General features: G+C 34.9%; 1 protein-coding gene across 1 annotated transcript in view; it reads right to left on the bottom strand.

Moving 5' to 3' along the window:
• ITGA9 (integrin subunit alpha 9) overlaps nucleotides 1–25,855 on the bottom strand; it is a 496,160-nt gene that overhangs the window by 79,592 nt on the left and 390,713 nt on the right. The window contains 1 exon segment of the mRNA XM_087917165.1: nucleotides 1,876–1,995. Coding sequence (XP_087773291.1) covers nucleotides 1,876–1,995 — 120 coding nt within the window.

Genomic DNA, 25,855 nt, shown 5'->3' with positions numbered 1-25,855 from the left:
GTTCAAGAGTTTCAAGGCTGATAAGTTGCATATACACTGGAAAGTTAAAAGGTGGGGATCAACACAATTGTGTTGGATAGGTATAAAAAGGAATTCTGAGGTATTTGGAGGGAACTGTGAGTGTGGGTCTTCAAATACAGATATCTGAAGAATATGAAAGGTAATTGAATTTATGTCTGTTCCAGTTATGAAGGGAGGAGTGTCAGAGTATATTTATGAACTGAAATAGAGCATGGTAACAAGGTCAGCAAATGAATAGGCATAGCAACTATATCAGCCAATGCGGAGAGTTTAGAAACTGAAACTAGAAGTAGCCTAGGCTGGAAACTGAAACTAGAAGTACTTAGGCATAGCTCTGAAGCTATGTTGAGCTCTGAGTCTGTCTATTGAAAATGAAACTGCTTCTCTCCTCTGCTTTGTATAATGCTTGCCTGCTGAACTAAAGTGAAACTGATGTTGTTTCTGTGTAGAAGTTACTTACAACATGTTTCTGTCTGAGTTTTCTCCATGTTGAATAAATCTATAACTGGTTTGTAAAATCTACTTATTTTGTTTATAAAGATGATAAATGAAGCATCAGCCATCTGTGTTTATTTTTCTGGCACTGAATTAATGCTGCAAAACTCTGAATAAATATTATTTGTGATTTGGGTGTCAATATGGTGGAAGAAAGGATGGTTTCAGATATGAGGAGGCATATACATGGTGTTGCATTTATTTATTTATTACATTTATATGCTGTAAATTAAATTTGCCTACATTTCTTTTCATTTTCACATATCTTATGCTCTTTATTTTATTCCCTATTCCTTTTTTGTGTTTTGCATTACTTATTTATAAAAAATGGGAAGTATTATAATGGAAATTAGTTTTAGGCAGGCAAAGGAAACTGCAGAGGAGACAACTAAAAGGTAAGGGAGCATTAAGTATATTCGCCACTTTGAGTTTCTTTCTTTCCTTCCTTTCTTCTAAACTTTTTTTCTTTCATTTATTTCTTTCTCTCACACACACAGGCAGACAGATAGAGACAGAAATAAAGAGAGAGATAGAGATGGCAGAAAAATAATAACTACAATAACAAAAACAGAAAGCAAAAACATATCAAAAAGCTTCAAAGAGGTGCTTCATTCAAAACATTGTTGAAATCAAGCCTTCCTTCAAAGCTTTGTCTAGTCATATCCATTATAGTGCATAGAACTCTGCATTAGTCAGGAAAGATAAGAGGCTAGCATGCTGGTAACAAAAATTGTTTTATGTAATTTGGGGCTGATCTACACATTCATCTTGCCTCAAAATAAATATGGGTCAATAACTATTTCTCAAGGGCAGTAGTAAAACAACATTGCCCTTGACTTGGTCCCAGACCATCAGAAAGTCAAGCTCTGCTTGGTGTTTTCTAATCTGTTGGCTCATGCAGCACACTCTGGTTCACTTCATTGAAGGGAAACTCCATTTGAATTGGTTTCTGTTCAGTCTGGTAGGAATATCCTCTTTCCTCCTCTGATCAGTTATCAATTACTTTCCCCAATCATACAAGTTCACTGATATAACAGTAAAGTGTTGCCTCTGTCATGGGCTTAGATGTTACATGAACAAATACTTTCTAACATGCCAGCCATGAAAAATCAGTTTATGTTGAAATTGCCATAACATGTTCCTCTTTCAAGGTTCTGACATCATCATTTTAACAATCCTCCATTTTAGCAGCAAAGAAAATGAAAACACAACCTTTTGTTCTGAAATTTAATGATCCTGGGATATAAGATTTATTTTTTGCAATTAATGGATGCTACAGAGTCTAAAAGACCAAAAAGCACTTTAAGCCAAAACTATGGCTAATCCTTTTGTCTATGTTGTGTCTGACAGACAACTTACCTTCCATAGCAGTACAGCCAATAACAGGAAGATGAGAATTCCCACCAGTAAACTGATAGCGATGATCCATCCAACTACATAACCACGAGCCTCCAGATTATGCAAGGCCTCAAAGACCACCTACAGAGTAATTAGAGGGGGTGGAATTATACAGATAGTCTTCAGTACTCCCCATATCAGATATGCTTTATTAGATCCTCTTACAATAATTCTAAAAGCAAGATAACAATATCAAACTACAATGACAGTATTAGTTATCAGGCTACTTTCAAAAGGATTTTAAAAAGTCTTCTATGAAATCAGAAGTACAACTAAGATGTCATGCTTCGCCCTTGATTATTCTATCCTGTTGTTTTCCACCCAGAAGTGAAGCTCCATTCAGTATCTGCCATTGTCAGATGCAACAATAAGATGGAAATTGATTTCAATAGGTCTACTTTAAATTTAGCTAAGTTTGGAACTCCCCCCTAGTTTCATCAGGTTCTATTCTGGTCAGCCTGCAGAATATGTTCACAATATTTGGAGATAACAAGTTCATCTTGCTTTGAAAACAGGAGAAGAAAGGAGACCAGCCTGTCACTTTAGCTTATGTCAGGAGAAAAAAGGTCTATGCCATTATAGGAGAAATTTACTATAAATTAGAAATAAAGTTTTATCTATTTATTTATTCATTCATTCAATTATGTAGCTACTGATCTTAGTAAACAAGTGATTCTCAGTGCCATACAACAAAGCTAAACAATCAATAAATATCTAAAACTATTACCATGATTAATTATAAAAAAATTAAATCATAAAAAGACTATAAAACAGCAAGAAAAAGTAAACAGATGTTGTTAATGACAACACAGTCAATTCACAAGTTTTCTTGTCCCCTGGGTGTCTTAGACCTACTGGGATAACCAGGTCTTAAGAGAGCTTTGGAAGGTCAGAAGATATGAGACCAATCTTATTTCAGGAGATTTTACAGCATGGGGACCAGCAGAAAACCATCTCTATCACATTTAGGGGTGTTTGAAAGCAATGCATGGGTGCATATTCCAAAAGCAATTAGAAGAAAGGGGCAACCAAAGGCTAGAAAGCTCAGGTTTATGGACTATGAGCCGGGCTCAAAAAATTATCGCTTTAGCAATGGGAGCAAAATAATAGTATTTTCAAGATATGCAAGGATTGCAGAGCAAAATTGGAACACAATTGATGCAAATTTTTGGAATGATTCACTTAGTGACAGTGATCCACTTAGTGATGGTAATTCACTTAATGATGGTGTCAATGTTCAGGGAGGAGAAATTTAACAAGATATGAAGCAAGAGAGGGTTGACACATAAGGGCAGTCTGTGCCATGCAGTTCAGAGCGATGGAACAAGGGGATACCAACTGACAGGTATTCTGCTATTGAAGTTAAAGTGTATAACGTATGGCATCCTCTCTGTGGCAGTCCCTCAAATATTGCAAGACTGTTAACATGTCTCCCCTGGTCCTTCTCTTTACTAGACTAGCCAAGCCCAGTTCCTGTAACCATTCTTCATATGTTTTAGTCTCCAGTCCCCTAATCATCCTGGTTGCTCTTCTCTGTACTTTTTCTAGAGTATCAACATATTTTTTAGAATGTGGTGAACAAAACTGGATGCAGTACTCTAGGTGTGGTCCTACCATGGCTTTATAGAGGGGTATTAGTTCTTCTCTTGATCTTGATTGTATCCCTCTGGTCATAGTTTAGGATTGCAGTAGCTTTTTTGGCTGCTGCTGCACACTGCTGGCTCATATTTAGCTGTTGTCCACTAAGACTCCAAGATCCCTCTCACAGTTACTGAGCCTGGTTTCATCCAGACTATATGTGTACTTTCAGTTTTTCTTGCCTAAGTGAGGGCTTTACATTGAATTTCATTTTGTTAGATACGGCCCAGTGTTCTTGTCTGTCAAGATCCATCTGGATCTTGAGCCTATTTTCTAAGGTGTTAGCTATTCCTGCCAGCTTAGTATCATCTACAAATTTGGTAAGTTCCCCTTCTATTCCCTCATCTAAGTTGTTAATGAAGATATTGAAGAGTACTGGGCCTAAGACGAAACCTTGTGGCACCCCACTGCTTACTTCCCTCCATGGAGACTTAGACCCATTAAGGACCACTTGTTGCATATGGTTTGCCAGCCAGTTGCAAGTCCATCTAGTGGTGATGCTATCTATTCCACTTTTTTCTAGCTTACTAAGAAGTAAGTTGTGGTCTACTTTGTTGAATGCCTTGCTGAAAACTAAATATATTATGTCCACAGTATTTTGCTGGTCTACTAATTTAGATACTATGTTGAAGAATGAAATAAGATTGGTTTGGCATGAGGTGTTCTTAACAAACCCATGCTGACTGCTAGTTATTACTTTACTTGTTTCTAGATGTTGGCAGATCTGTTTTTTATTATCTTTTCCAGTATCTTCCTGGGTATTGATGTTAGGCTGATTGATCTATAGTTTCCTGGGTCTGTTTTTTTTTCCTTTTTTGAAGATGGGAATCACATCACCTCTTTTCCAGCCCTCTGGTAGTTGTCCGGTGCTCCAGGATTTTTGAAAGATATGGTGCAGTGGTTCTGAGATGACCTCTGCTAGCTCCATTAAAACTCTGGGATGTAATCCATCAGGCCCTGGTGATTTGTGTTCATCAAGATCAGACAGGTGTTCTCTTACTATTTTTTTTTTGCTTATTTTAACTTTTATTTCTGGTCTGTCTTTTACAGTTATGTTTTTGGTGGGTTGAGCTATAGTTTCTTTTTGCATGAAGACTGATGCAAAGAATGAGTTAAGCAGTCCTGCTTTCTCTCTGTTGCCAATTACTTCCTTGCCAGAAATGTTTCCTTGATTTTTTTCTTGTTATTTATATGTTGGAAGAAACTTTTTTTTATTATCTTTGACTTTTGTTGCAAGTCTTTGTTCGTTCTGCAAAGCCTTTGCTATCCTGACTTTGTGTTTGCAGATTCTGGCTATCTGCTGATATTCTGCCTTAGTTGTATGTCCTTCTTTCCATTTTTTGTACTTGTCCTTTTTTCTTTCAATTTGCCAGAGAGATTTTTGTGCAGCCATGCTGGTTTCTTCTTGGAATTCTTGTTTTTCTTTCTCCGTGGTATTGTGCTGGCCTGGGCTTCTATGATGATTCTTTTTAGAGTTTCCCAAGATTCTTGGGTTGTTTTCCCCTTTAGGATTTTCATCCATGGAATCTTTCCCAAGTTCTCTCAGTGTTTACTAAAATCAGCTCTTTTAAAATCCAAGACCCTGGTGTCACTATGTTCTATTGCTTGCGTTTGTGTTATGTTGAATTCTAGTATGACTTGGTCACTCTCACCCAAGATTCCTGCAGTTTCAACTCTCTCTATCATTTCTTCTCTGTTTGTAAGAATTAAGTTCAGTATGGCTGTCCCTCTAGTTTCACCCTCTGCCTTTTGGACAACAAAGTTGTCAGCTAGGTTGGCTAGGAACTTGTTTGATTTCTCGCTTGGTGCAGAATTAGTTTTCCAATTGATATCAGGATAATTGAAGTCTCCCATTACTATTGTTGTGTGTTTCCTGCATATGTTTGTTAGTTCTGCTTGATTGGGTGGTCTATAATTTACATCTATGGCCATGCAATCACATTGAATAAGGGAGATATAATAGTGACAGCAGCAGTAACATTGAACCAACTATTGAATGCGATCAGGGGAAGATGGAGAATGACTGTCAAAGAGGAGAGGTCTTAGAAACTGGTGATCAGAATCATGAGTCTTGAAGAGGGGGCAGAAATCCGAAAGTGAAGTGGCGATCTGGCAGTGAGAGCACAAGGCTTGAAGATAAAAATTAGAGCCAATATGATTTGGTTACCTAACAGTGTTTGAACGGAATTTGAGTATTAGATCAGAGGACTGAATCTTTGTGATTGGACTTGTGGTTATGTTATAAGCGTGGGAGAGATTAGAGGAAAGAGATACAGTAAGAGACCTGGACTAAGAAAGGAGGCGACCATCTTAATTTCAAAAGACAGCTGATGTAATAGATCATGACAAAGCAAAAGACATATGAACTGAGACTGATAAAAACTGTGCAAAAAAGGGAGAAAGAAAATGATTAATAACTGCTACTGTTAGAAGTTAATGAATTGATTATTTAGTTTAATTATTTCCTTACTATTTAAGTGTGGAATATATTGTTTAGATTGGGTAGAGAATTGAAAGTAAACAGTATAAGATGAAATTAAAGGTTTAATTAATATTGGGAATTAGCCCTGAAAGTGAATGAATTATATAGCTGAGATTTTTAGATGACTAATGAATTGTTAATTTGATTAGCTTGATGAATTAGTGTAATTAATGAATTAAGCAAAAACCGGTGGATATTTAAGAATTTTACAAACCTTTTGTTACAATAATAAGTTATTAGTGAATTAGATAAAATTGATAGGCATTTAGGAATCTTATAAACTGTTTATAACAAATAAGTTATTTATATAAAAAACGGTATCACTAAATACTAAAGTAAGAATAAGAACTAAAAACATTAAGATAAGATATTATTTTTTTCTTTATATATTCTTCTTTCTCTTTTCCTTTCTTTTTTTCTTGATTTAATATTTTTTCCTCCTGCTTCTTCTTTCTGTAGTTTTTGTATTAGTAGGTTAATTCTTTCTCTCTTAGTACAAAATATATGGTAAGCTAGTAATATATGGTAAAATATTAGTAATATACAATATAATATATGTTAAATTGGTAACTACTATTAATAACTTCAGATAAAGATGTGGTGTATGATCATATAGAAGTATTGAATAGAAGAGACAAAGAGGATGGAAGTAAATTGTGGATGGTAAAGTGAGAAGAAATATACAATAAGATATAGAACATGACGAGTACTACAACAACAACTTTGAACGGAAAGAAAACAATTTCAGGCTCATTAGTATTCATTGTATCCCCAGCAGGATAGAAAAAAATTGAGGGGGTGTTGACTACAGGCAAGACAAGCAATCCTGCCAACATGTAAGTAATGCAAGCAGCACTGTTATCCATCCAGCAATCGATGCTCAAGGTACAGGAGACAATGTTGAAAAATCACATTGATTTGAAGACAGAAATGGGAGAGATGAAAGATAACATTCAAAAATTAGATGGAAAAATAGAAATGATCCAACAAATGATGGAAAAGAATGAACAAAAAATAAAAAGCATAGAAGCAAAGGCAGAGCAAACAGAAAAGAAAGTGGAAGCAATGGACAGGAAAGTGATAGCAATGAATAAAGATCTGGAAGACTCAATAATCCATTTAGAGATGGGGCGTACAGCATTTTATTTGCGATTTCAGAATGTGCAAGAAGTGAAAGATGAGGACTTGGGAGCCATAATGTCTCAACTGACAGCAGAAGCATTGGAGAGGGATCAACAAGAGATTATAAAGAAATTTAACGAGGTTTATAGGATCCATACAATTTATGCAAGGCAAAATAAACTGTCATGGGAGGTCCACATAAGGTTTGCAAGAAAAAATGCGAGACATTATATATAAAATGACAAAAGATGAGCCAATGATATACAAGGATAAAGAAATTGTGAGCCTAAAACAGATCCCAAGGCGAGTGAGAGAACTAAGAAAAGAATACAAATTCCTAGCATCAGTGTTAAACAAGCAAAACATCTGGTTCAGATGGTTGGTGCCAGAAGGAATGCTGGTTACCTGGCAGAAGAGGAGAATAAGAATTGACACCATCAATAATGTGCAGGAATTATATGAACAACTGGCAGGAATAGAGGAAGAAGTGAGCAGTAAAGAAGAACTGGAGAGCAAAAACCAAGAAGATCAGCAAGATCAATGACAGGAGACACAAGAAGAGGAACTGGAAGAAAGAGATAAGGAAGAGAGAGAACAACCATGAAGAGAAGGACTAAGGACAAGATCACAGAGAAAGGCAAGAGTTAATAGAAGACTAAGGCAGATTTATAACTAACATGATGGAAGAAGAAATCAAATTAATTTCAATAAATATTAATGGGCTGAACTTCCCATCTAAGAGAAAGCAAATATTGGTGAAATTAGAGAAACAAAACATTGATATCATATGTTTACAAGAAGTACACATTAAAAAAACACAGTAAATGTCTGGAATATCCCAAATTAGGTGAACTATACATAGCATTGTCAGACCAAAAAAAGAGAGAGGTAATTACATACATTAGGGAAAGGATAAGTGCAAAACAAATTTATACAGAAGAACAGGGAAGAATTTTTGTTGGTACAATTGAACATACTCCAAAAACAAATATTACTGGTGGGGATATATGCCCCAAATGATAACCAAAGAGAGTTTTATAAAAAAAACTATATGAGAAAATAGTTGAGATGAGGCAGGAAAATATAAGCTCAGTTGGGGATTTCAATGCCATCGTAGATACTAAAAAGGATTACACTAGTAAGGAACAAAGTAGGGGAAAAAAAGAAATGTTTACCAAAACCATTTTTTGACCTAATAAAAGAAACTAACTTGGAAGATATGTGTTGAAAAAGAAATCCAAATGATAAAGATTACACTTTTTACTTGAGTCCACACAAGTCTTGGTCAAGAATTGACATGGTATGGGTGAATGGGACAATTGGAAAAGATATATATATTAGAAATAATGTGCAATATATGGGCAGACCATAACCCATTAAAAATCATTTGGAAAGGGCAGAGGAAAAGAAGGATGAGATGGACATTAAACTCACAAATTTTGAAAGAAAAAGAATATAATCAGAGAATAAAAAATGAATTGGAAACATTTTTTAAGATAAACTTAAAAGAACATACAAATTTGCAGAATCTGTGGGACACTACAAAGCCTATATGAGAGGAATATCAATAGCCTACACAATTAGGAAAAATAAGACAGAACGGAAACAACAAGATGAACTACAGAAGAAGATAAAGAAATTAAAAAATCAACTTCAAAGGGTTTCTCTGAAGTCGATTTTTTAATTCCTTTATCTTCTAAAAATATGACAACAAAGAAAGAAGTAATGATGGCTAGACACAAACTAAATTTGACATTTATAGAGGAAAAAGCACGAAATTTAAAATTTATAAGACAAAACTTTTTGCGTCCGCAAATAAGCCGGGAAGATGGCTAAGCCCATAAGTGAAAGATGGAAAAAGAAAAAAGATTAATTCAGCAATTGAAAGAAAGAAGGGAATATATGTTGTCAGGTTAAAGAAAAAAACAGATTGCCCAAAGCTATTTTGAGGAGCTGTATAAACAAGAGGAAGTTATGGAAGAAAATATAATAAATTACCTATAGGAGAATGGTTTTGGTTCAATTTCAGAGGAACAAAAGGAAACATTAAATAGAGAAATAACCCCAGCAGAGTTGAAAAAAACAATACAAAAGCAGAAAAATAATAAAACATCAGGACCAGACAGTTTTCCCAGTGAACTATACAAAAACATGTACGAATTATTCGAACCAATACTATTGGAGGTATATAATGAGGCGCTATTAGAAACTAGACTACCGAAGTATTGGTCTGAGGCATATGTCACCCTAATTCTGAAGGAAGGTACCAATCAACAAATGATTTCAAACTATAGATCAATTTCGCTGTTAAACACAGATTATAAAATATTAATGACAATAGTAGCAGAATGAAACCAATTCTAAGTGAGATTATATATTCGGACCAGAACGGTTACCTGCCAAATAGACAAATTAGAAACAACATAAGAATAGTGTTAAATACAATCGAATAATACGTAGCACATCCCCAAAAGCAAGTAGCATTAATATTCTTGGACGCACAAAAGGCTTTTGATATTTTTATTTGGAAGTTCATGCTACAGCAAATAAAAAGAATGAATTTCGACACTAATATAGAAAAAACACTACAAGCCATATACTCTAATCAAACAGCTAGCGTGTTACTGAATGGAGATCATACAGACAAGTTCAAGATAGGCAAAGGAGTGAGACAAGGGTGCCCACTATTACCTCTGCTGTTTATTTTTTCCTTAGAAGTGTTACTAGCTAAATTCAGATGAAATTCAAGAATAAAAAGGATCAAAATTAGAAACAAAGAATACAAGGTCCAAGCATTTGCAGATGACCTTGTATTCATAGTGGAAGACCCAATAGAGAACAGACAAGTACTACTTCAAGAAATAGAAAAATTTGGACAGGTTGCAGGATTGAAAATAAATAAAAACAAAACTAAAATGATAGCCCAAAATTGCACTGCAAAACAGAAAATAGAACTACAAAATAAAATGGGACTACAAAATGAAAAAAAGATATTTGGGAATATGGCTATTGACTAGGTGTTCGTCAGTTAAAGAGGACAATTATACTAAATTAATTGAACAAATTAGGAAAAATTTGGAACTATGGGGAAAACTACAATTAATACTAGGCAGCGTTGCAGTGTTGAAAATGAATACCCTACCAGAATTGATGTATCTCTTTCAGATGATACCGATAAAATTAGAAAAACCATTTTTTATTCAATTAAATAAAATAACAACCAAATTTGTCTGGCTGGGCAAGAAACCATGCATTAAATTAAAACTGATGCAGGATAGTAAAAGCAGAGGTGGTTTTGGGCTACCAGAATGGGAGCTTTATTATCAGGCAATGATATTAAATTGGGTTAAGAATTGGGTTAAATTAAAAGATAAAAGAATACTAACAATAGATCATGAGCTTCAGGAAGGTTGGCATGCATACTTGTGGGAGAAAAAAGGCAAGGCACATGCCTACTTTAACTGACACTTAATAAGAGACTCACTCACACAGACATGGAGGAAAATTAAGAACAAGCATTATATGAAAGTATCACTGATACTTTCAACCACTTGGTTGTCAACCATGGAGGCCATGATACACCTGAATAGATTGGACTAAGGGAAAATGATAAACTATAATGAATTATTAGACACACAAGGGAAACTAAAATCAAACCAAGAACTTAAAGAACAGGCAATTACAATTGATTGGTGGCCATATCTTCAAATTCAAAACAGATATAAAACAGAGTGTTGAGGTAATTCCCCATTAGGAGAATGAGTCCACACAGAGAGACATAGTGAGATACACACAGATACACTGTATGGTAAAATGTAGGTTTTTACTTCCAGTAAACCATTAAGCAAAGTCCAACGAACAGTCTAAGTCATACATGGTTAAGGCAGTCAGTTTTTCAATCCAGGGATAATCCAAAAACAAAGTCCAGTGTTATAAACAGTTCAGCAACAGACTTACATCAAATCCAAGAAGAACTATGATCAGCAACAGTCAATAGGGAAATGCAGGAACCAAAAACAGCGAACATCAACCAACTAGCAACTCTCTGGGAAACCAGGTTTCTGGCTCCATATTATGGCTGTTTGAGGAACCACACAATTACAATTTTAGCATTCCCTTAAAGAGACAGTATTAAAATGTCTATCCTGGTTTATATATTTCCAATCCAACTGTTAGGTGACTTACATTTCTAACACAGACTCAGAAGAATTTGGATTTGAATTTGGATTTTGTAATAATTGTATATTTATTTTTATTTATTTATTTATTTTGTAAAGGGAAAGCCTCAGAATATCTTTTTCTTTTTCTTATTGGGACTTTTGCCTTTTCCATTTTCATTTTTGATCCATTTTTATGGCTATTTTTTATTTTTGAGATTTTCCAATTGGATTAAGGTGTGAAGAACCTGAAGAATTCTTTTTTTCTTCTTACTATTTTTTAATACTATTGGGTTTTATTCTTTTTCTCTTTATTTTTAATTTTTATTTTGAATCATAATTGACTATCCCACAATAGGATTAAGGTCTAGAAGAACCTGAAGAACCTTTTCTTTTTAATTTTGGGCTTTTTTCTTTATTGTCTTTTTCTTCTTTTTCTTTTTTCCTAATTGGATTATAATTGACCACTCTACTAATTGGATTAAAAGAGCTTGAAGACCCTGAGCTACTTAAATGAGTAAGAAATCCATATCTTCTGGCATTTCAACTTTTGCTCCTGCTTCACCAACAGCTGGAGGACAACGTTTAACCCAGATAATGTCGAAGCAAGATAAAGGACAAGTGGATTTAAAGATGATTATGCAAGGAATTCAAGAACTTAAAACGAAATCGGATATCATTGAAAAGAAAATAGAAAGCATTGAACAAAGAGCTGAGAATATTGAACAAAGAACAGAGAGTATTCAACAAAGAACAGAGAGTATTGAACAAAGAATTGGGAAGACCGATGAAAAAATTGAAAATATTCAACAAATGATGGTGAAATATGATGAGGGACTCCAAAAAATTGAAGAGAAAGACAAGCAAAGAGATGAGACAATTGGAAATATTGATAGCAGATTAACAATGGTTGAACAAGACAAAAGTGGGATGTTGAAGTGGGAGATGGACAGGTCAGAATTCTAGCTCAGATTTCAAAATATAGAGGAAGAAAAAGGACAAAATTTGGCTGCAATAATGATAGAAATCCTGGCTGGAGCTCTGGGAATAACAGAGGAAAAGATGATGGATGGAGTAGATGAGATATACTGAGTCTTCACAAGAGATGCGATGAGAAACAATCTACCAAGAGAGGTTCACGTCAGATTTACAAAAAAAACTATTAAAACACAAATATTACAAGTGGCAAGAGAGAAGACGTTGAAATATAAAGACAATGAGATTGTGGTCTTAAAACAAGTACCCAGAAAAGTGAGAGAGATGAGAAGAGAATATTGATTCCTGACTAAAATGTTATTGAAAAAAGAGGTGAATTATAGATGGCTGATTCCAGAAGGATTAATGTTTACATGGCAAGAACAGAGACACAGAATTGACTCAATTGAGAAAGCAGAAATATTCTACAATGAAGAGACAGAAAAAGAGATCATCTCAACTGAACTTCAAGAGGACCAAATGGGGATGGGAAAAGAAGAAGGCGCAGTAGGTGGACAAGCGGAGACCAAAGAACAACGTGAAGTAAGATCTACGAAAGCTGTTAGACCTAAATACAAAACATAATCATGGAGGAAAAAAACTGATTTCTATGAATATAAATGGACTGAACTCAGCTACCAAAAGAAAAAAAACCTTTCACAAATTAGAGAAGTTAAAATTTGATATAATTTGCTTACATGAAGTACATATTAAAAAACAGCATGAACAATTATTGGCACGACCAAAATTAGGGAAAATGTTTACTTCTCTGACCCACTGTAAGAAAAGAGGAGTGGTTTTATATATTAAAGAAACTATCCCAGCAAAACTGATTCATACCGATGAAGAGGGAAGAGTATTAATGGTTGAAATAGTGGATAATAATACAAAAACACTCCTGGTTGCAATTTATGCCCTGAATGATAAACAAGAAGAATTTTATAAAAAATTACATATGAAAACAATGGGACTGGACTATATTAACATAGTTATGATGGGAGATTTCAATGGAATTGTAGACAATAAACTGGACCATATAGTAACAGCAACAAGACAAAATAGAAAGACTCTCCCTAAATCTTTTTTCAAAATGATAGATGAATTAAACTTAAAAGATATATGGAGAGAAAGAAATGCTAAAACTCAACAATATACTTTTTACTCAAATAGACATTTATCATGGTCCAGAATAGATATGATTTGAACCTCAACAGAATTAATATCTAATATTCAAGAAATAAATATTGAAACAAGTACATGGGTAGATCATAATCCAATGACAATTAAATGGAAAGGACAAAAAAGAAGATCTAGATGGACATTTAATAATACTATTTTAAAGGAAAAAGACTTCACACAATGGATGGAGAAAGAATTGGCCTTCTTCTTTAGTGAAAATAAAAAAGAAGATACTTCAATACAGAATGTTTGGGATACAATGAAGGCATATGCGAGAGGATTAATAATAGACTATACAAAGAAAAAGAACATTAGGAAGAGGCAAACTATCAAAGCTTTAGAAGATGATCACAAAAAACTGGAAAAAGAACTACAGAAAATGCCAAGAAAAAAGATATTAAACTTAAAATGGACATAATTAAACATAAAATGGGTCAGATAGAGAAAGAAGAACTGGCACAAAAAATTAGAAGTGCTAAACAGAACTATTTTGAAGATGCAAATAGGCCGGGTAGATGGTTAGCATACAAACTGAGAAAGGAGAAAGAATCAAGGAAAATATTACAGTTAATAGACGATCAAGGCCAAATGTGCTATGGTAATAAGGAGAAAAAGGCAATTATCCGAGACTTTTATGGACAACTATATAAACAAGAGGATATTGATGAGGAAAAAATTAAACAGTATTTACAAAATGGTAACCTAACTAAGATACCTGAAGAGACTGAAAAAATGTTAGAAAGTACTATAACAATGATGGAACTAACCGAAGCACTTAACAGACAGAATAATGGAAAAGCACCAGGTCCAGATGAGCTTCCGGCAGAATTCTATAAAACATTACAAGAATCGTTGAGCATTCCATTGGTAGAAGTCATGAGTGAAGTTATGTCAAATAAGAAGATACCTAAAACATGGTCAGAAGCTTACATTACACTTATTCCAAAAAAAGGGGCCAATCCATTACAAATCAAGAACTATAGACCTATTTCTTTATTGAATGCAGATTATAAAATTTTTGCTTCAATTTTGGCAGAAAAGCTTAAAAAATACTTAAATAATTTTATTCATCCTGATCAGAATGGATTCCTGCCAAAGAGACAAAGACAATATGAGGGTAATTCTGAACACTTTGGAATATTATGAGGCGCATCCTGAAAAACAAATGGCTTTGATATTCCTAGATGCCCAAAAGGCATTTGATAATGTGAACTGGAGATTTATGTTACTACTACTGGAACAGATGGGTTTTGCCAGAAAATTTATTCAAGCAATAGAAGCCATATACTATAAGCAAACGGCAAAAGTAATGATAGAGGGAGAACTTACAGACTCTATTAACATAAGAAAAGGCACAAGACAAGGATGCCCATTATCACCTTTGCTATTTGTATTGACTTTGGAAGTGTTGAATAGAAATATTAGAGAGGACCAAAATATAAAAGGAATGAAAATCAAAAAGGAGGAATTTGAACTACAAGCCTTTGCAGATAATTTGGTTTTCATTCTGGAAGATCCTCTAGAGACAGCTTTAAAATTATTGGAAAAGATAGAGACATACGGTGAGATGGCTGGTTTGAAAATAAATAAAGATAAAACAAAAATTCTGACAAAGAACATGTTATTAAGACAAAGAGAAGATCTGGCAGACCTATTGAAAATTCAAGTCACGAATAAGGTTAAGTATTTGGGGATATACTTGACATCTTGATCAAGATGTACTACATTGAAAGAGAATAATTATATTAAACTCAAACAGCAGATAGCATTTGATCTGAAGAAATGGGAAAACCTACAACTGTCAATGATAGGCAGAATTTCAACAATCAAGATGAATATTTTATCCAGAATTTTATATCTGTTCCAAACAATACCAATTAGGCTTGGCAAAGATTATTTTGAAGATTTAAATAAAATTGTGTTGAAGTATATATGGCAAGGTAAGAAAGCGAGAATAAAATTAAAACTTTTACAAGATGCTAGAACTAGAGGAGGATTTGGCCTTCCTAATTGGGAGTTGTATTATCAAGCTGCAAATTTGATGTGGGCCAAAGAATGGATAACATTAAGAAAAACTAGATTGTTGACACTAGAAGGACATGATCTATTACTGGGCTAGCATGTTTTTCTGTGGTATAAGGGAACTAAATTGCAGGGCTATTTTAGAAGGCATTATATACGGGAGTCTTTATGGTTAAACTGGGAGAAAATTAAGAGACAATGTTATTTGAAAATCCCAGTTTGGTTATCAACTATTGAAGCTTTTTCTTATCCTATAACATATAAGAAGGAACAAACAGTTAGATATGGGGAAATATTGGATGAAAAGGGTGAACTTAAAACAATGCAAAATTTAGAAGAACAAGGTATAAAGATGAATTGGTTTTCATATGCGCAAATACACTCAAGGTATGTTAAAGATTCTAAAGCAGAGGGATTTTATGATAAATTGACTGACTTAGATAAGATTTTGACAGGTACTGATGAAAAAGTGATTAAAAAATTATATGGTTATTTACTGGAAATTAAACTAGAGGAAGAACAAGTTAAAGAAACGATGATTGCTTGGGGGAAGAATTTTGGATATGGGATTGATTTAGAGAAATGGCAAAAATTGTGGCCTCAAAATTATAAAATGACAATGTCAACAGCATATAAAGAAAATCTGTATAAGATGTTTTACAGGTGGCATTTTCCCCCGACAAGAATAGCAAGAATGTTCAAGAATAAATCTGAAAAGTGCTGGAAATGTCATCAGATACCTGGCTCATATTACCATATGTGGTGGACTTGTGAGGACGCTAGAAAATATTGGACTAAAATTTGCATATGGTTGGAAAAAATGACCAAGAAACATATAGATTTAAAGCCAGAGTCTTTTTTATTGGGAATCTTACCTGATACATACAATAAAAATTTGAAATATTTGATTGTAAATGTATTAACAGTGGCTAGGATTGTATTTACTAAAAATTGGAAGAGTGAGAAAATACCAGCACAGGAAGAAATTATTAAGAAAATATTGGAATGTGCTGAAATGAGTAGATTGACATTTGAAATTAGAGAACAAGAAGATAAACAATTCTATGAAGTTTGGGACCTTTTCTATCAATGGCTAGATAATAAGATACAGTAATAGAATATTTAGAACCTTAGGAAACAATGAATACATATTTCTTTTTTTTCTTTGATACTATCTTTATAAAATTCTATTAAGATAGACTTGGTATGACTTTATGATTTGCAATAAAATAAATTAAGTAAACTATAGTTACCTTGTTAAAGTATGAACTAATAAAATTATAGTCAAATGATTGTTTAATAATGATATCAGGCTATATAATTGTTGATTGATAATATGAGCTATTATGTAATATAACTACAATGGAGACTATGAAATGGATGCACAAAAAAAAGTGGTAAACCAACTGACACACTGTCTGTAAACTCATGAAGGAAAGGATGGTGTTTTTATGTTTTATGTGTTTTTGTTTGTTGTTAAAATTAATAAAACTGTTTTCAAAAAAAAAGAATTTGGATTTGATAAGGGGCAAAATCAATTAGATGAAATTTTAATTGTGTTGGAACAAAAATTCATATCCAAAACATATAGATACCTGTTAGACTTTAAACTAGAAGAGGAAATGGTAAAGAATATTATGACAGCATGGACGTAGAATTTTGGACACAATATAGATTTAGAAGATTGGGAAAAATTATGGTATACAAATTATAAGTTAACAACAGCCTCAACATATAAAGAAAATGTATACAAAATGTTCTATCAATGGCACTTAGCCGTGGCAAGATTAGCCAAAATATACCCAAATACCAGCCCAAAATGTTGGAAATGCCAAGAAGTTGATGGTACCTTGTACCACATATGGTGGCTTTGCCCCAAGGCCAAGATCTATTGGACCAAAATCAAAGATTGGGTACAATGAATCACAGGATACCAAATTGAACTCAAACCAGAACTCTATCTATTGGGAATAATTCAAGATCAATACCCCAAAAAGCTAAAATACATAACTTTACATATTCTAACAGCAGCCAGAATAGCTTATGCACAAATGTGAAAAGGGCCTAATGTTCCAACAGAAGAATTAGTTTTACAAAAAATAACAGACTGTGCAGAAATGGATATGCTTACACTAAAAATGAAAGACAAAGAAGAATCTGATTATTATTCAATTTGGCATAGATGGTACAAATGGTTAGAAAATAGAGATAAGGAATGAAAAGTGAAGATTACATAGAAGAAACCTTAAGAGAATGATATATAGATGTGTAGACAGGTAAAATAGATAAAGATAGAGATTAACAAGGATAAATAAGGATAATAGATATTGGTGATGTATATGAATGGACGATAGAAAATATAAGATAATATTGTATGCCAATGTCAAAATGCTGTTGAAAATGTAAATATGATTTGTACTGGTGAAAAAACAATAAAAAATATTTAGTAAACAAAAAAAGGTACTATCCAATAATGGATGTACAATATATAGCAAGGTTAGTTGCACGAGGGTTTTCACAGATGAAAAATGTACAGTATGATGAGGTATTCGTACCAACTGTAAAGAGTGAGAGCATCAGATTGGCTCTAGTGTTGGCAACAGCACATAGCCATAAAATCTGGCATTTTGACATAACCACTGCATTTCTCAATGCAGAATTAGAGGAAGAAATTTACATGGTTCAAGCACCAGGGTATGAAAATAAAAAAGCCTAACACAGTATACAAATTCAACAAGGCCATTTATGGGCTGAAGCAGTCAGCCAGGAATTGGAATATCTGTTTAGATACTGCATTGAAAGGTCTTGGATTCAAGAGTTGCAAGGCTGATTGATAGTTGCATATATATTGGAAAGTTAAAAGGTGGGGATCAATGCAACTGCGTTGGATAGGTATAAAAAAGGAATTCTCAGTGATTTGGAGGGAACTGTGAACGTGGGTCTTCAAATACAGGTATCTGAAGAATATTAAAGGTAATTGAATTTATATCTATTGCAATTATGAAGGGAGGAGTGTCAGAGTATATTCATGAACTGGAATAGAGCATGATAACAAGGTCAGCCAATGAATAGGCATAGCAACTAAGTCAGCCAATAAGGACTGTTTTGGAAACTGAAACTAAAAGTAGCCTAGACACAGCTCTATATTAAGCTCTACAGCTCTGCAGCTATGTTGAACTCTGTCTGTCTATTGAAAATGAAACTGCTTCTCTCCTCTTGCTTGCCTGCTGAACTAAAGCAAAAGAGAAACTAACTTGCTTTCTGAAGACTGGAACTCTGCTCTGAACTTGCAACATGTTTCTGTCTGAGTTTGCTCCATGTTGGAGAAATCTACAACTGGTTTGTAAAATGTACTTATTATGTTTATAAAGATGTTAAATAAAGCATCAGCCATCTGTGTTTAATTTTCTGGCGCTGAATTAATGCTGCAAAACTCTGAATATGCATGTGGACATTCAATTTTGTAATGTAAGAGAAGCCATCAAAGATAAATTGATTAGCTTGCTTCACTGTGTGTTAGAAGACAATCTGGCAGACATTGAAAGTAGTGCACCATGGGAAGCATATTAAGTTAATTGAATTTATTTCTATTCCAGCTGTGAAAGAAGGGATGTCAGAGTATATTCATGAACTGGAATAGAGCTTAGTAACAAAGTCAGCCAATGAATAGGCATGGCAACAGATCAGCCAATGAGAGCTGAATTGGAAAGTGAAACTAGAAGAGTTTCTGCTCTGAACTCTGAAACTGCTGCTTGTGTTTTGCTTGTGTAGCATTGGAAGAATCTACTATTAGTATTGTAAACTTTACTTAAACTGTTATTATGTATATAAAGAAGTTAATGAATCTTGCTGAATCAGTCATCTGGGTGTTCTTTCTGGATTTGAATTTCTGCTGCAAAATGTAACAATTTTTGGTCAGCTAAAAATAATTCCTACTTCACACTCCAGATGGCATAAATTATATCTTTGGAAATGGCAATAATTTCATCACTTCTACTTCCCTCTGCCACTTCTAGTTAGCATTGAATTAATACATAATTTCATAATACTTCATTAAGAGTAAACAAATCTATCAACAGAACCCGTAGGCAGAACAGCTACGTAAAACTTTTGCACAAAGAAGCAGAAATAACAGAGGCCTCACTATTGCACTATAATATTCTATTAGGGAGAAACTTGATCTAGCAAAATAAAATTTTTATAATTGTTTTAAAAATGAGGGGCATATAGATATTGTTAGTAAGTCAAGGTACAAACTAACTGAAAACAGAGATCCCGTGGAGTCAGATTCTTTTGTCATAACTTTTCTTGTTTCTCCTGAAGAATATATATTTACATCCATGAGCACATATTCGCCCAGAGATTAAAAAGTATCTTCCCTTCATATCTAAGGAATGATGTATTAGCAATGCCAGAACAGTGGTATTTTTCCCTGCTGTGCAATTAATAGCTAATTAGCTGGATTAGGGGGAAGAATAAGTCACAGATAGAGAGAGATGACATGACTGCCCATATATGACCTTTCAGATCCACGGAGAAAAAACAAACTGAAAAAGATTTTGATTTACCATATCATCTTCATTACAAAGATGTCCAGTGAACATTGTGAAAACAGGAAGTAATTCATATTTTCAAGGTGTTGGCAAAATTGTTGTGAAAAAGAAAATGAGCCAGCCAGATACCATGCTTTGGAGCTGCCTGTAGCTTCACTCATACAACATTCAATCTTTTATTGCTTTAGTGCTTGATATTTTAAAAAGTATCATTACATTAGGGCAATTCATACAAAGTGAGCTTAGTACTTCCTTAGATCCAGATGAGGGCTGCTGCTGGTTTGCATTTGTTTGGGCGAACAGGTAGTTAAGATTCTGTGCAGTTTGGCGAACCAGCAAATCCCACCACTAGCTGGCCCTGCTCCTGCTGGTTTTTTGGCCTGTTTTCTGAGCCGTTTTCAGGCCTTTTTTGGACCATTTTCAGGCCATTTTTTGGGCTGTGTTTGGCCCCCAAAAAGGCTAACAAACAGGCCGAAAAATTGGTGGAGGTGGGGCTAACCAGTGGTGGGATTAGTCCCAACTGACTGAATCCTACCTCTGCCTTTGAGGCAAGTGGCCAGGATGTCACCCACCCAGTGATATCACCCACCCAGTCACATGACCAAGAGCCATGTCTACCCAGCCAAATAAATGGCTGTTAAGTTATTCATATCCCACCACTGCTTAGATCTGGCAGATTTCCAATATTGATATAGAAGAAAAATGAACTGTATGAATATAAATAAAGGAAAATCATTATGAGAATGTGGAATCAATTATAAATTTATTTACAATAATATGTTCTAAACCTACGATTAACCTAAGGGCAGAACCCGATTTATTTATTTATTTAATTTATAATGCCACCTCTTCACCCATGGTGACTCAAGGCGGTTTACACAATGTAAAACCATATTTAAAACAAAAAAATAAAAAACAATAGAAACTAAGAAAAAGAATCAAATAAATTAATAAAGTACAATAGAACAAAGTTTGGAAAAAAATAAAAATCACCCCCCAACTCCCACCCCTGCCCTGATGATAGCAGATCACACTGGTCATTTGATGGTCTCCATCCCGCTCCAGGTTCCCCAGCCCTGTTGGCAAAACCAGGTCTTCAGTGCCTTCCAAAAGAAGAGTGCTAGAGTGGGGGCCATTCTAATCTTTGGGGGAATGATATTCCAGAGAGAGGGAGCTACCACAGAGAAGGCTCTTCTTCTGGGTCCCACCAAGTGTATGTCCCTCAGAGATGGGACCTGCAATATTCCCTGCCTCCCCGCTCTAATGGGTCAGGTAGATGTGACCAGCAAGAGACATTCCCTCAGATAACCTGGCCCCAAGCCATGAAGGGCTTTAAAGGTGACAACCAGCACTTTGAATTGCACTTGGAAGCAAATCGGCAACCAATGCAGTTCCTATAGGAGAGGTGACACAGGTGCATACCGGGGTCTCCACAAAAACATTTTGCACCAACTGGAACTTCTAGATGCTCTTCAAGGGCAGCCCCATGTACAGCGTGTTGCAATAATCAAGACAGGAAGTGACTAGGGCATGAGTGACTGTGCGTAGGGACCATTGGTTTAGGAATAACTGATGCACAACGCACAGTTGTACAACCCACAGTTGTCCTGGCCATGACCTCCACCTGGTCTTTAAGCAAGAGTCATGAGTCCAGGAAAAAACCCAGATTATGCACAGATTATGTACTACCTCTGTTTGAGGTAGTGCCACTCCATCCAAGACCAAAGGTGGCAATTCTCCCTGAGCCAACAAACCCCAAACCCAGAGCCACTCAGTCTTGCAAGGGTTTACTTTCAACCTCTTATTCCCCATCCAGCTCCTAACAGCCTCCAGGCATTGCAAGAGGGAGGACATAGCAACATTTAACTTACCACGGGCTGAGACATACAGCTGAGTATCATCAGCCTATTGGAGATAACTCAGTCCATGGTGATGGATGATCTCACCGAACAGCTTCATATAAATGTTGAACAGGAGTGGAGAGAGTACTGAGCCCTGCGGGACACCATAAAGCCCTGTGGGACCCCCATAAAGGGTCTCTCCCCTCCTATCAACACTGACTGAGAGGGGCCATGGAGTAAGGAAGTGAACCAAGACAGCACAAGGCATCCCACTCCAATCCCCCGAAGCCGCCCCAGGAGAATCCCATGGTCAATGATATCAAAAGCCGGCGAGAGTTCAAGTAGAGCAAAGATGGATGCACTATCCCCATCCCGCTCCTGCCAGAGCTCATTCAAAAATGAGACCAATGTCATTTCTGTCCCAAATCCAGGTCTGAATCCTGACTGGTAGGGGTCAAGATAATTCGTTTCATCCAGAAACTCCTGAAGCTGTTGTGCAACCACCTTCTCAACAACCTTCCCCAAAAAGGGAAGATTGAAGACAGCTCAGAAATTATCCAACAAGGTGGAGTCCAGTGATGGTTTCTTAAGAAGAGGGCGGACCACAGCATCCTTAAAGTGCTGGAGTACCATCCCCTCCTGTAGAGAATTTACTGTAGGATGTCAAGCAAACAACACAAAATCGGATAAATTAAAGAATGCAATTAGAATTCCAGCATTATATATTTTTAAATTTCCTACCAAACTGAAAAAGCTTTTATTGTGGTTTGGTGTTTACACTTTACCTTATAATAAATGTTTCATTCCATTCCCCCGCAAAGCAGGAATTAATTTAATAAATAAATTCATAATGAAATTAGGCAATTTGCCTATGAAGGTGGAGAAGCAATGCTTTCTGAGGTTATTCACATTCATACATTTAAGTATAAATGTAGTGCATTTATACTTAAAGTGATTTAAACAGTCTTATCTTGGAAAAGAGGCTCATTTGTTTGCTATATACATAGCAACAAATGTCCAGGCATTATTCACTAAAGACTTTTACAATCTCCATTGCTCTTTGATTAATCAATTTTCACCTAGAAATAGAAGTTAATTCATTGAGTAGGATCAATACCAAATAAATGCACTTATTTTCCATGAAAACTCAGGAAGTTAATTTAACTATGATTTCAGTAGAACCTAATTGTAACTCATTTATAATACAAAGCTATTCATAAATAAGTTTCATTTACTTATGTAAAAATTTATTTCTAAGTTAAAAGGATAAACATTAAAGCCTAAATCTGATTTCAACACATTTTATTAATATGTAGTAAATTTAAATATCTTTCAAAATTCAAACATTTTATTTAAATCATTTATTATTACCAATTACTAGGTAAATAATTATTACTTAACTGATTATCTAGTTAAACATGAATCATAAAAATAAATATCCCAGTGGAGATGTTTATAATTTGTATGGACATGAGATATCTTCCATGCATATTGCAAGATCTAATCAGGGTCAACATGATGAGAAGCAATTGGCTAGTAATTTAAGTGCTGGCTTATTACTATATTCTTTGTACTCTGTTATTGGCAAACGTTTGTGCCATCTGTGCAGAATCATTTTATTTCATTCTATCTTGGACTGGGCAAATGCCTCTAGTTTGGCAGGCAGTATTCTCTATTGCCTTCTGTCATATTATAATTTAGTTATTTTCAGAATGCCATGAGCTGCTTTCTGTGATTGGGCTGGAGGTTGGAAATGTACAGTATACCAGGAATGGAGGAAGAACAAGCAGAAGCTCTTCCTGCCTTAGAAACAATGGCTGGAATAAGTATTCCTCTGGAAACTCCCCAAACCTAAAATGTTGACTATTTGATAGCAATGCATGTCTTAACTTGAGATAAAGCCAACTAGTTTATGCAAATCAAATTAGCTAGTTTAGTTGGTTATTTTTAGGGTAACCCATTGGGTAAATTCAGTTTAAAACAAGTGTAAAAAATAGGGACAGAGTGGCTCAGTGGCTAAGATGCTGAGCTTGTCAATCAGAAGGTTGGAAGTTCAGCAGTTCGAATCCCTAGTGCCAGTTATTTGTCCCAGCTTCTGCCAACCTAGCAGTTCAAAAGCATGTAAAACTGCAAGTAGAAAAATAGGCATCACATTGGTGGGAAGGTAATAGTGTTCTGCGCACCTTCGGCGTTTAGTCATGCCAGCCACATGACCATGGAGATGTCTTCAGACAGCACTGGCTCTTTGGCTTTGTAACGGAGTTGAGCACTGCCCCCCAGAGCCGGAAATAACTAGCACATATGTGCGAGGGGAACCTTTATCTTTACCTTATTGGGTAAATTCAGTTTAAACGAGTGGTAAGCAGAAGTCAAGATTCTCTTGTAATCTGTTTTTTGAAAAGCACTTTAAAATAGTTTATGGCATTAAGTCCATTATTTACGTGAAAGACCCCAAACTCTGCCAAGAACTGAAAAATGAAAAATCAGGGCCATCCAAATTAATCTTGTACAGAATTACGCTATTATATTTTCTGATTTTAAAAAGTGAAGCAAACTAAGGAGATTTGCTTATATCAATGAGATGTAAATTAAGCATGTTAAATCTCACTACTTTATTTCAAACTACAATCTCAAACCCACAGTCTGAATGCTAAAATACCTTGTTAATAGATTTATATCCAGGAAAATAAACACTATCTTGATGAAGATTCAAAATAAAAAGAAACAAACTAAAAGTGTCAGATCCGTGTATTTGCCATTCTTCAGTGGAAGAAGAAGGGGGGGGGGTTGATAAAAGTAATCTTTTTTGATGTAACCTGAATATCTTAATTCTTTTATTGAATCTATATAACTTGCACATATTCAACTAGGGACTGGAGCCCAGACGCCTGGAAACCTGTCACCTCTTGGAGATAGCAAGAGGAGAAGAGGCCATAAAAATTCCAGCTCCAAAAGAAACTTCCTGGGAAGCTCTTCTCAACTATGTTCCCAGAAAAAAGGGGGTGGGGGGAATTAACATGTTGCTTCTTTGTTTTGACAAAATCCACACCAGATTAAGGGGAGGGGTTCTAACTCCCTTTATCTAAACCACATGCCTGGAGGCATATTATACCTGGTTTGAATATCACCTGGATATCTTCTTTTTCAATAAATAATTCCTTTTGAAATATCCAGTTGTCAAAAGTTCATTCTTATTGTCTGAAGGGGAGAGTCTGGGCCTTACAAGAAGCGAAAGAATAAAATGGACCAAAGTTGTTACCCATGAATAATTTATAAGTTATAAATTATAAGTTTATACTATAGAATACACAATTCTTTATAGCATTCTGTGGGGTGTTCAAAGGAAAGTGTAAAAAGGAAGAAAGAATAAAATCCTTGAGCTAAATCACAAGACTTCTCTTTTTTCAGAAGTATGAGCAAACATGAAGCATTCCAAATCAGAGAAGTCAAGAGACATATGGAAATGGAATAGATAAACAGTAAAACTAACATTTATATTAGAAAGAAATGAGATGGCAAAATGTTTTCAAAACAAAATGATATCTAACATTTGTTATCAGCTAGTATTTCACAGAGAGCAAATACAATCACTAGTCTAATGATTATATTTCTTCATTACAATGAAAGATGAATGTAGTGACTCATCCAAGATTATTCTGTATCATTTGAGTCATTGCCCTACTCTTTAGCAGATATTAAATCTATAAATGTTATGTCACCTGTTATGTATTGAATATATATAGTTGTGTTAAGACCTGCTAAAGTGAAACTAACCTTTAGATGACCCTAACTGTTAACTCCAACTGTTTTGGAGGGAAACTTAGAACATACATATTTGGGTGGGCTTTTTCAAGTATTATGATTGCTTAAGGCCCTGTGGTATAAAGCCACATTTGATATAGCTGAAAACTTGATAGCATCAGCAAGAGTAGAGACTGTGACCTACATAGACCTCAAGAAAAAAATTAAGAG

The sequence above is a fragment of the Pseudonaja textilis genome, chromosome Z, assembly GCF_049901715.1.
Source record: "Pseudonaja textilis isolate UNSWEBS1 chromosome Z, rPseTex1.2, whole genome shotgun sequence".
NCBI classification, from domain to species: domain Eukaryota; kingdom Metazoa; phylum Chordata; class Lepidosauria; order Squamata; family Elapidae; genus Pseudonaja; species Pseudonaja textilis.
This window is presented reverse-complemented; position numbering and strand designations above follow the sequence as displayed.